At 30.4% G+C, this 13,220-nt stretch overlaps 1 protein-coding gene across 2 annotated transcripts in view; it reads right to left on the bottom strand.

The window, feature by feature from the left end:
* Nucleotides 1–13,220, bottom strand: part of LOC108904294 (atrial natriuretic peptide-converting enzyme) — a 90,368-nt gene that overhangs the window by 60,478 nt on the left and 16,670 nt on the right. For both annotated transcript variants that reach the window (XM_023454003.1, XM_018706789.2), the window contains exon 2: nucleotides 8,336–8,681. In XM_023454003.1, coding sequence (XP_023309771.1) covers nucleotides 8,336–8,392 — 57 coding nt within the window. In that variant the 5' untranslated portion in view covers nucleotides 8,393–8,681. The remainder of the gene's footprint in view (nucleotides 1–8,335; nucleotides 8,682–13,220) is intronic.

The raw sequence follows: 13,220 nt of genomic DNA, 5'->3' as shown, positions 1-13,220 counted from the left end.
TTCTGTTACTGTGTCAAGTAATGGTTCCTGCACACAAAATCGCAGCTTTCACATTCACAAGCTCCTAAAAAAAGTGTCATAAAATCGTGGACGCCCAAACAAATCCAGGTCAGTTCTTGGGTCTCTCTGAGCGTGCGTTGCGCCTGACTCGGCTTCTATTGGAAATCGAAACGAGTCTCAATTTTCTAGCATTTCTGCAGTTTAAGGAATGTACTTTCCAATGCACGGGCTGAAAACCTATACTTAACGATAGTACGAACTATTGTAAATGTCATGTAAGTCGATACGGCTTAGGTAAATGCCACATGCCCCAGGAGGAAGTAAGTCTGCACGCCATGGGCGTACGCAAAAATTTCTAAATCGAATTCATAAATTCTAATTCGAATAAAATAACATAATAAAAGATTTAATAAAAAGTGTGGGAATCAAAACTAAAGAAATAGACACAATATGAATATGACAAAAATAGGAAACATGTAGAAGAACTAATAAAGACGGTATAATACAGGAAATGTAAAATTCTGGAAGAAAACATGAAAGCAGAATCTGGAGAAACAGGAGGAAATGGCGAAGAAGAATATATAAGACAACATTATGGAGGGGAAGAAATTGAAGCTGATATTGAAGAAACTAATGCAGCAAGTTGAAAATAAATAAAAAAATAATGAAAACTTATTAATCATTATTAACGCTGGAAAATGGTCTTTGTATGCATTAGGAAACTAAGAACAATAGACAGAATGTGAATATGAAGAATGATACATATAGAAGAACTAATACAGACAGTATCAAACAGAAAATGTATAGAAAATTCTAGAAGAAAACGGCAAAGCAGCAACAGGAAAAAATGGTGAAGTGGAAGAATATACGAGACATTATGAGGAAGAACATATTGAAGCAGATGCTTACGAACCAAACTGAAGAAAAGAAAGAAATCAGGAAGAAATTATCAATAATTACTAGTGATGTTGGAAAATAGTCTTTAGATATACAGGGTGAGTTAGGATTTACCGAAAAAAAATTTTTTGAATGTACAGGGACTCTTACAAATACAATTTTGTAAAAAAAATCAAAAAGGGCAGTTCGAAAATGATGTAATAATAGTATACTGCTGTACGGCACTGGAAACTGGTCCACTGTAAAACCTAACCTTACAGTCGGCGACCAACATGGTGCCAAAGTGTAATAAAAAATGAACGAACAAAAAAATTGAAAGAATTTCCAAATGAAAGAAATAAAAGAAAATTGTATAATACCTATTTTATATCAGCAAATTCAACTGCATTTGCCGTTATTGTTATTATTAATTAATAAAATTAATTTGTGGCTTTAATTAATAAAATAATTTGACATACCCGCTGTTACAACAACTTTTCAAAATTTTGTTCACCGACGTATAAACACATTTGGGCCCGTCTTACCCAGTTTCTACGAACTAACACAAATGTTGTCTTGCTTCACCTTCACACAAATGCTTCACCATAACACAAATGTTGTCTTGCTTCATCATAAATTAAATCCCTATCCATTAACTCCGGGTTATTATATACATAAGCCATTTTTGACACTTGAAACACTAACGTAAGCACTATCGCAAAAACGTTAATACTTAAAACGGATTTCAATATTCGAAATAGCCTGGGACTACGTGGCGGCAGAGCACTGCGCACAGCGCACGACGCAGATAGAATGCATTCCGATGATACTAGAGGCTACAGTAGCTCAGCGATATAATGGTTGAAAACACTACAACTTCAATATTTTTTTTCTCGGAAACTAACGAGCGTTCAAATAAAAACGTGGTCAAGTTGGTTCTGAAAATTTGGACGTAGGGCGTAGCGTATAGCAAATGAACTTAAACTTCAACGGTCAAAGCGCTATATCGCTGCTATCAATTTGAATATTTTCGTTTTAAAAAGCGTTTAAAATGGTGTTTTCTCAAGAACAAAAAGTGTTTATCATAGAGTCCTACTTTAGAAATGGACGCAAGATTGATGGAATATGGAAGTATTCTATTGAGGAATGTTTCATAGAATTTCAAAATCAATTTCCCGGCGTTGTTGAGTACAAAATTTTTCAAAGTGCAGTTCAGCGTTGTGTTAATGTTTTTCGTGAAACGGGCAGTGTAACAAGAAAAGAAGGAAGCGGCCGACCTAAAAAGCGGACTGAAGAATTAAAAGAAAATGTCCAACAAATAATGGAAAATGCGCCAAGAACTTCTGTACGTGTTTTATCACAAATGGTGGGAGTATCAGTCGGTACCTGCCACACAGTGTTAAAAAATGATTTGCGTTTGTTCTCCTATCGTTTAACTTGTCAGCAAGAACTTCATGAAGTTGATTTTCCGCGACGGGCTGTATTTTGTGAATGGTTTTTAAACAAGTACGGTGAACTTCATAATATCACCTTTTTTTCTGATGAAGCCTGGTTTCATTTAAGTGTTATAACAAGGAGGGGTACACTTTCCGCAGCTCCTTTAATTGTTTGTTGTTGTTATCACGATTATTCTTTAAAATAAAGTTATATAGTCATTAACGTTATTGAAACTGACAGCTGCTATACTGCTCGTTGAGAAATGAGATTAAGTTGGTCGCTATAAGCTACGCCCTACGTCCAATGTGTCAGAGCCAACTTCGACCACGTTTTTATTTGAACGCACGTTATAAGTGTTTTACAAAAAATTTGTTTACGATATTGACTCCATTTTTCATATCGTATGTTTTTGTTGTGAATCACAATGTAGAGATCTTAGAGAAACTTTTAAATTTATACAATTTATGTTTTTAAGTATCAATAAAACTTGTAGCAAGCGATAGGGTGGTGACATGGATATGGAACCTACTTTGTTTTTGGTCAGTCAATTGGAGGGTAATATGACTTTTATACCTAATGTTTTCTTGTCTTTGTTAACTAATATCCTGTATCGCAAAAATGCGAAACGGCGATAATCACAGATGTAATCTTTTCTCATTTATCAAATTATAAGATCGTTATGTGGTTTCACGCTCGCAAGTTAAACCCTGCAACAGTTGAATAATTGTATAACGCTTTATATTATCTAACGTAAACTAATACATTTTATTCATATCACTATTGTCAGTATAGAAGAAAATCTGGTTGCATTTTTAGACAGCAACTGTGTTTTTATATCATTAGGTAATAAGCCTAGTTAAAATGTCAGTAAGAGTATTACATGCATCGGTAATAAAATAGCTTTGTTCCTAGAACAATTCAAATCAGTTTCCATCAATCAGACGCATGCGCATTCCGCTTACGTAAGGTTTAAAATTAATTTATTAAAACTGTTGGAAATTGATTCCAATGTACTAGGAACAAGCTATTTTTCCTGTTATGAACATTTCTACCAAAATAGAGTGATTACTATGAAAGAATATTTACGGTTCAGGTTAACATAAATGTTTTTTTATACAGAATATTCATAATGTTCTCGTAATAATTGACATATATTGAATCCCTTTTTTATCGTTTGGGTCGGTTTTGGAATTTAGTTTTTTTTCATGATATTTTGGAATTTTAAATAATAATTTCCTTGTTCATAATGTGAAATACTTATCCATATATACGCAATATGAAGCCTGATTTTCTTTCTATTCATATAACCTTTAACTTTAAGGATTGTAATCAATCTTGTTCCACCATTTTTTAACAATTTAATACTCGATTTCTTTACCAGCTTTCAATTTAAAGGACCTTGGAAAATACTTCGAAATCTACTTAAAAATGGTGGTAAATTGATCCCCGCCATTGTGAGTAAAGATAGTACATCAAAAAATAAGAAAACCTGATTACGTATAATTTTTTTTAAATTTGTTCAGTGATCTCCCACCATAAATATACGAAAATAAAGATGCAATGTATTACCAAAAATTGACAAAGATATATTTTATATATTATATTTTTGAAAATATATTAGGGTATATTTCTACGCTAAACAGTATACATTTATTATAGTAATTAGTTATAGGGCTCAACTTTTGAAGTGCCTTTCAAGCTCAAAGCCGAAGTTCATAGTACGAATTCATAAATTAATGGGTTACAACTCAACCAACATATGGAAATGAAAGAAAAGAAAATGAGGACATTGACCTTGTACTTACGAATCCACATGCAATGCGATTTATGCGCAGTATCAATTGCAATGCTTATATATATATTAAGCATTTAAGCAGCCAAGTTCAGTGACCTTACCACTCTAGTGTATTGTATGTTATATACAATTTAATTAATGTCAGGTGCATAATTTTTTCGGTGCATAAACATCAACAAGACTCAAAACGCAAAATTGTATTATAAACTTGTAATATAATATTTTTCAGATTAAACACAGGATTGGCTTCAGTTTTCATTTCATAGTTATTAATGATTATTTCATGCAGATTGATTAAATCTAAAACAAAAAAGGAAATGCTTTTCCACAAGACATTTCCAAATTAATTAAAATGGAATATTGTACTTGGTGTATTAAAATTGTTTAAAATGTCACACACATTTCAATACACTTTGTTAAAATTAAAATACAAAATTTATCTTTTCTTTGATTGTCTAGAGATTAATATTTACAGGGGTATATTTACCATATTATCCATTTTCAAAAAAAAAAGATTCTCTTATTTTTTTTATGTATTATTCATCCTGAAAATATTGGGAGACAATTTAAGACCACCCTGTATATTGTATAAGTATAATATTCTCGTTTCGATAAGAATTACAAATTTTGATTGAATGTAAATGGAATATTTAAAAGTAGACTTCCTTCTTGCTTCCTTACGTCTACAGCACTGGCAGAGTGGTTCATTCGTAAAATATACCACCATTTAACGCTACGGTAAATTTATCGTAACAGCCGACAATTTGGTTGCGACACATTTTTGTATAACGTCTCGACTGGAGTAAATGTTGAAATTGCGTAAACTAGATTCTCGATCTAGTGCGCGGTTTAGAGATGGGTTATCTGCGGCGTCGGCAAAAAAGCACCGGAGAGAACTGTCAATTGAAGCACTGTTGTTCAATTGTGGATAATTAATTTTTTTTCTTTCAAAATTCGCACAATGGTCGTCGTGACGAACGCTACTGTTTCATAAAACGGTTTTTAGTTATTGCAGTTTTTCAATGAGTCGGAGAAATTTTGAAATACCTAAATTTCATAAATCATGAAAGGTTACGACTTTACCTGAATGAAGCATAAATAATAAACAATTTTTTAGAAATGTTGACCCTCTTAGCAAATTCTATGATTTTCTCAATTTTTTTTTGCAGGAATGAATGCAATATTTTTATTTTTTAGTATAATCTTTTAAAAAGGAGGTCTTGATACATATACAGAATGTCCCAGAAAACTTGAGACACCGTTGAACCACAGCCTTCTGGCATCAAAATAAATTAATTTTGATCAATTTACTGGTACGACGAAGTCGACGCCGACATTTTTTTAGATAACTTTTCAACGGATTGAGCTAGGCTTCTTTCTTGGTTGGTAAGCGTCTTTACTTGTTTCAGTATATTACTATAATATGTAAGAAATTGACAAGTGTTATTTTTTCGGCATTGAATATGCTCAAGGTATACAGGGTGATTCAGTAATAATGTCATTAATTTTATAGGAAGATATGGGAAAATGAGTTGAATACGAATACGCGATAAAAAAAAATAAAATGCATATTTACGCTGAAAAAATATTTTCAGATCATTATTTAAACCTTTTTTCGAACCGTTCCTGACCGCTGATCTACAAAGGTTTATCCAGAGTAAATCTTGACCTACCTACCTTATTCGGTCTTTAACCTAGATTTTACTGCATTTTTAATCCGTAGTGACCGATAAGGAAAAAATAGATCTTTTTACCTAGACACGTGAATGAAATTAGATATTATTTCACATTTTCAATATTAAAAAGTATTAATTATATTATTTGTTATTAAAAATAAATGCATAACGATAATAATTGTTTTCGAATGTTAGATTACAATTTAGTATTTTTAATACATAAAAAAAACTCTAAAAAAACATTCATCTGTCCATAGCACTTTGTTAATAAAGTTGGAATTCGCTGCGCTTTGATTTTAAAACCAATTGCAAAATTCAACACGTTCTGAGGAAATCTACTGTTTCGCTTCCCCATCATAAAATATGTTACGAAGTAAAAATTAATAAGATTATGTCTGAATCATCCTGTATGGTGTTGGGGAATTTCGTTTTTATATTTCAAGCAGTGTTTCTATGCATAAAAATAAGCAGAATTTTATATGAACGCAGATTTGGTATAGGTGCGAATAAAAGTTATGGGATAGTAAAAAAGGAGAGGATTAAAAAAAAAGAAAATAACACCCTCTATGCCATTTCCTTACATTACATTCCATCCTTTCTGGGATACCCTGTATATAATGTAACATATTAAAATGAAACATTAATAATATAACATTTTTTATATGTATATTATGTAAGTATTTACATCCTTGATTTTTAAAATTTGACATTTTAAAATCAAATGTTAAATTTAAATAAGGACGAACAGACGAAAAATGAATACGCGAATTGTTTCAAAAATTTTCAATGCCATACATAAAATCGTTTTTTCACCACATTTTTGGTATTTTATTTTGAATAATTGAAGTTATATATATTTAAAAGGAATATATGTCTTCGAAACAAAAATTATAAGGTTCATGTTCATATAGCCATCAATGACATGAAGAGTCTTTACTCGAAAAACATAAATTTGGTTACTGGTACTTAAAAATTCCAGTAATTCTTAGAAAATTAACATAAAATTTTAACTGCATATTCGTTATCGTTTATATATTTTGTAAGTATAAGGTACACCATTGTTTTACATTTGACATTTTATTACATTCACCCTGTATAGTAAGTATTTTGAATTATTTTGGAGAATCTTGAACTACACATGTCAATAAGATAAAGAGTGATTTATTTTAAATTCTAAAATTATAGGAAATAATTCTTTACTGAAAATTACATGCGCTATTCTCTGTAAACTTTTATGTCCTTACCTTACAATTTTTGTTTTTTTGCATTTTAATTTTGACAAAGTGTATTGAAATGTGTGTGACATTTCGAACAATTTTAATACACCAAGTACAATATTCCATTTTAATTAATTTGGAAATGTCTTGTGGAAAAGTATTTCCTTTTTTGTTTTAGTTTTAATCAATCTGCATTAAATAATCATTAATAACTATGAAATGAAAACTGAAGCCAATCTTGTGTTTAATCTGAAAAATATTATATTACAAAGTTTCTAATGTAATTTTGCGTTTTGAGTCTTGTTGACGTTTATGCACCGAAAAAATCATCCACCTGACATTAATTAAATTGTATATCATACAATACATTAGAGTGGTAAGGTCACTGAACTTGGCTGCTTAAATGCTTGATATATATATAAGCATTGCAATTGATACTGCGCATAAATCGCATTGCATGGGGATTTGTAAGTACAAGGTCAATGTCCTCATTTTCTTTTCTTTCATTTCCGTATGTTGGTTGAGTTGTAAACCCATTAATTTATTTTCTAACTAAAACGGTTAAAATTTTGAAAAAATCCTTACCTTACATCTCAAGAATTATAGACGGATTTGAATTTAATTTGGTACATCAATGAAAATGCATTAATATTTGAAATTATCTATATGTATATACGTGGAGATTTTTATTAAGAAACCTGAACTAACATAGGTATAAATAGTAAATAATTCAATAAAATAATAATAGGTAGTAGTAGTAGTAGCAGCAGTAATTTGTCTTGATTTATTTACATTCATTCATCTTGAGCTTGTTACTATAAACTTAATTTTTAAGGGCTCTCTTAGAAAAGTAACGGGTTTAAGTCCGTAAACGAATTCAGTTTGTCAAATAGATAATTTGTTCATCAAAATACGAAGGATCTCCTTCTCCAGAAAAAAAGAGTTAGTTCATATTTCCAAAGAAAAATAACAGGATACGTATTTGCTGGATTTTGAACACTACCACTAACTACTACGAAATTAAAATTAATATTCTACCAATTAAAAGACCTCTTTTGACATTCGTTTATAGATTCTTGACAACATCAGAAAATTATAAAACTGAACCTCCTGAGTCAATTATCTTAACTTATCAATTCATAATTTCCTATTTTAAAGTATAATCACCCTGTATTACCTTTAAGCAGAATGAATATGATCAATTTTAATATATTCAGATTATTGAATTGAATAGAATAAGTAATTTGTTCATGTAACTTGTTTTTGTCTGTAGACCAGTTGTTTTAGATTTGTATAACCAACAAGCATCTTGCTGAGAGAAATCAAAAACTCACCTTCCCTGATTCCCAGGAGTTCTTCCTCTGGTTCTTGTGCTCCATGGAGATAGTCATTTTCCAGGCGTTCACTTAATTTAAGTACATTGATAACTCCAACTGCACTGATTTCAAACTCAACCACGTCTTTTAAAATTGCCTAACAGCACCGAAAAGTCAGCACGTATTAAGGTAGGGTCACTCAGTAGTCACACCGCGTCTTGCGACAATTGCTCCAGTTCTTCGGGTCTTGGGAATCAAATTGCATTAACAACAATTACCGCTTATGCAAAAACTGATATTTCAGTTCTCACATCGTTCGAGCTGCTGGGTTTTCACTGCGGCTTCTGGTGTTGGCCGCTTTCACCTGCAAGAGATGAGTCTTTCTTAATAATGTTAGTAAATAAAGACGTCCAATCGGCATTGTAATTAGTGATGAGAGAAATTTGATGTGATGGGGATCTGTGACTCATTTAGTGTCAACGACTTCGAGGATGCTGTAATATACAGAGTGTTTGTGTATGTTTCAACAACTTAAAGCCTTCATGTCGAAAATTAAAAAAATACAGGGTTTCCGGAAACTACGAGCAATTATACTCATAAAAGAAATGGTATAAGTTATAAGTTCCTATGACTTTTTTCGAAAACTTTGTATATTTAATTTCAAATAGCCCTCAGCGGAAAAGAAATCGTTCATAACATTTGCAACTTAAAGATCATTAAATTATTTTACAAAAATATCTTCTTGTTCTAAATCGATAATAATATGAACCGTTGTGGATAAAAAACCCAATTAATGTTTAAAAGAACCGTGAAAGAGAAAGCATTAAATTTACCAATTTTTGCAGTATACACATACACTATAAATAAGGTAATATTTGATCATAAAAGACAATTTATAACTGTAAATATTAAATTTTACTAGATTGTGGTTACTTATAATTCTTTAAAAAAAAACACTGAAATTTAATAATAAACACGTACTGGAATTTTAACTAAACGGCAAATTTTTTCAACTTAGTAGCCTCCTTATATGGCTTTCTTATTGGTCTTTAAACTGAAGCTTTTAATTCTTTTGAAAAATAAAAAATAAAAAGTTACGATTAATTTCTTTGCCAATAAGACTCATTTTAAACCCTTTAAGTCTTTAGATATTTTCGTAGGTGTAGTTTATTACAAGTGTATCAAATTTGAAAAAGATTGTTAAATTGAAAAAAATCCAAAAATGAATGAAAACGATAAGTAACGGAATTGAAATTGGGTTTTTAAAAAAAAGTGTCTTAGGAGCTTACGTACCAATATTTTGATAAATAAAGTCACCTTAATTTTTTTTTCCTCGTAATTTCCGGATAACTGTAATCAAAAAATCAAATCTCGATTAATTCAATTTAGATGGTTCATGATGATGATGAAACAATATTTTCTTTAACAGATAGAGATTTTAAACATTTAATGCTAAACTATTTATGGTTTAGTGAATAAAGACAATTCTAAGCTATAGTACTCTACAATTTTCAACTACGGCAGATTACAACGAATAAAATGCGGACTGGTACAGGCACTTATTGCAGTGAATTATACGTATCATATTACAAATGTGACCTATTCATGGTTGAAATTTTTTGTTTTTTGTTTCCTTATTTATTGGGTTATTTTTGTGATAATAGTTTTTCCTAACCGAAATCTCACATTAAAGAAAACAAACAAATACAAAATACACTAAATATCGCGTACCTACTTACTTTAAGACGTTGGTAATTAGGTATTATTTTTTTAATAATTAAAAACGAAAAGTCATTATAAGTTTAGAAGATGAAATCAGATAGATTTTCAAAACGTTAACGACTTTTTAATGTGCACCACATATTTTTTGTATTTTGTATTTGTCTGCTTTTTCAGTGTGATATTTTTTGGTTTTGGGGCAAGGATTTATTTATTTCATTAATTGGCAAAATACCAAATAAATAAGGAAAAAAAACAAAATTATGTCACAAATAAATGTCTTCAGACAATATGTTGAAATTTATGTTAAATTCCATAAAAATCTATATATTTAACAATCTTTTCAAGATAAAATTATTATATTTTGGTAATATAAATACTAACAACTCATGAGTCGGCCATTCTAGAATAAAATGTTAAAGTAGTAGGAATAATTTATTTTGCAATATAGAAAGATACAAAATCTCATCAAATTATTTTTGTCAAATTAGGTACTTCTGTTCTTTTCCAAAATTTGCCATATCGGATATGTAGTTTTCAAATTTTTAACTTTATCCATTTTGCGTATATTTAATTATAGTAAAATATCTCATACAAAATTCCACAAATATGTATATTTGTGTAAAACTATACATTACATACTTGTTTTCATTTTTATTAATATATATTTACTAATTGCAACTGGTTGGGAATTATATATTATATATTAGGCACCACATGAAAATAATACATTGATTAAAATAAAAGAAAGTTTTCTGTAATTACTCGATATTGAGTCAATACTTAAAAAATGTGGGTATTCAAATATTAATCAAAATATTTGGTAACTACCTTGTTTTCATGAAAATCTGTGACCAAATATCGATTTGCATGGCCTCGTTTCAGTTCAATGTTCGACTTCCATAATAGTTAAAATATTTTTAGAATTATATTATGCATTAGAATGAGGCTAACGTGCGTACAGTGGCGTTATACTATCACGAAACCTGAACAAATTTTAAATGTTCATTTTGCATTATTGTAATTCATTTTAAAAATAAAAAAATTGCATATGTTTAGGCCTTTCTAAAATTTTTCGAAATTCTTCAGGGTCAATTAGATTATATATCTTTTGGATACTTAAATTTTTGTTATCAAAGAACATTGTTTGACTAATTTAATCAGACTTTTAGAAAAATTTTCTTATTCGGAGAAGTCGTTTCTTCCACTCTTCAATCTAAAAAATGTTCAGCATCAATTATCGACTTTGTAGAATGTTCATTTGACTCGTAGATAGCACGCCACTGCCTACGTAAATGTAGGAAATTTACAGTAACTCTAGAAATGTGACGGATATTCCAATTTAACGGAAAATATTGAATTACAACGAGAAGAAAGTGGTAATTATTAGAAACAACTTAGGTAACTAGATCTAACTAGAGTCAATCGTGGGAAACAGGGAAGGAAAATGTATTCAAAATTTAAAAAAAAATGTTATTTAGATATCTCCCAACGCTTATTAACTTTATTACCGTTTTTGTTCTCTTATTTGTATATTTTTTAATTTTCTAAATACATAGCTCATTAAAATTTATTCTTCAGACTTGTTTGTGATTCAATGAATTAAATATACATAGAATTGAGAACATTTCTAAATATTCCTTACATAAAAACTCCTGTTACGTATTATTTTTTATTATTTAATTTCTCACCACTTTTATGTGTTAACAAGCATCGAGTAGAACAATGCTACCTACTTACAAAATTTGGAGAAGGCGGAAAAATCTACTATTATATTTACGTAACAGCTGCAATAGATTACTTATTGTTAAAGTTGCAGAGGTATTCTTCTTAAAGATTGAGCTAAACACTGCAAATATTTGTATATTTATATAATTAATATATATAATAACCTTGGTATTTTTCTAAATTCATCAGAAAATACAATTTTTCACAAAAAAATATCCAAATTAATACTGCTACAAAACATAGATAACATTCTTTCTTTAGATGTTTTACAAGTTCTTTAATTTACCCTTCATGGTTTTGTTTGCTCGAAAAACTTCTTGGAAGGTGACAAATGCTGTTTAATTATACAGGGATGGCCAAAAGTACGGAATAAAATTCATATCTTTTGAATGAGTTAATTTTTTTTAAAACGCCGAAACACGTTAACTGATTTTCATTTTTTCCCATCTTTCGGTTATATAATAATTAATTTTTCTTCAACCCCCTAACCCCCAGCTACCCCTACTTTTTTTTTCAAATGGAAACATAAGGCATGAGGGGGCTCGTTGAAAAGCTTATAGAAAACCGAATCCAGCCATGCCAAATAAACAAGTTTTATTTTTTCAATAGCAAGGTTTTTAGGGTTGTATAAAACACCTACTTAAAATACACCTAAATAAAATTTAATTATCTTCAGTGTTATCCTCCATGAATTTTCACAGAATAATATAAAGAATTTGAAATTGTACCTATCACTGCTAACTCAAAAAAGATTGCCAGGCTTTCTGGTTAATTTTTCGCTTTATTTGTAAATTGGAGTTCGAAACGTTACTATTGTGTCAAAATCAAGTTATTTACTGAATTGCAATGGTATTGTCCAAATCTCGCAAGGGACAGTTAGTAAAATATTTCACAAATTTGGGGAACACGGTACAGTACAGACTTTGCCCAAAACTGGACGGGCACGTGCTTTGAATGAAGAAAAGAAATTAGACATTGCATTAGAACTTGTTGAATATCCTCATACTTCAACTGATTCATTGGCCCGCAATCACGATGCTTCTCGAACTGCAATTCGATTGTCTCTGAAACAAGAGAAATACAACCCCTATAAGGTATGTCTTGAGACGGTGTGACGACAATAATGGTTTTCAACGAGACGTACTTTTTTCGGATGAAGCTACGTTTTATTTAAATGGAATGGTTAACAGGTACAGCTATTGCTTTTGGTCCCAGGAAAATCCACACTGGACATGCGAATCGCATACGTAGCATCCATAAAAAGTTAATGTATGGGCAGGTATCATCAACAACAGAATCTTGGGCCCATTCTTTTTTGAAGAAAATCTTACTGCCGCACGCTACCTGGATTTCCTAACATTTGACCTGATACCTGCTCTAGCTGTGATTTTCCCTCATGAAATTGATCCAGATATACCGAATGAAAGAATTTGGTTCCAACAAGATGGCGCTCCCC

Source organism: Anoplophora glabripennis, unplaced genomic scaffold, assembly GCF_000390285.2.
Source record: "Anoplophora glabripennis isolate ALB-LARVAE unplaced genomic scaffold, Agla_2.0 scaffold145, whole genome shotgun sequence".
Lineage (NCBI taxonomy): Eukaryota > Metazoa > Arthropoda > Insecta > Coleoptera > Cerambycidae > Anoplophora > Anoplophora glabripennis.
This window is presented reverse-complemented; position numbering and strand designations above follow the sequence as displayed.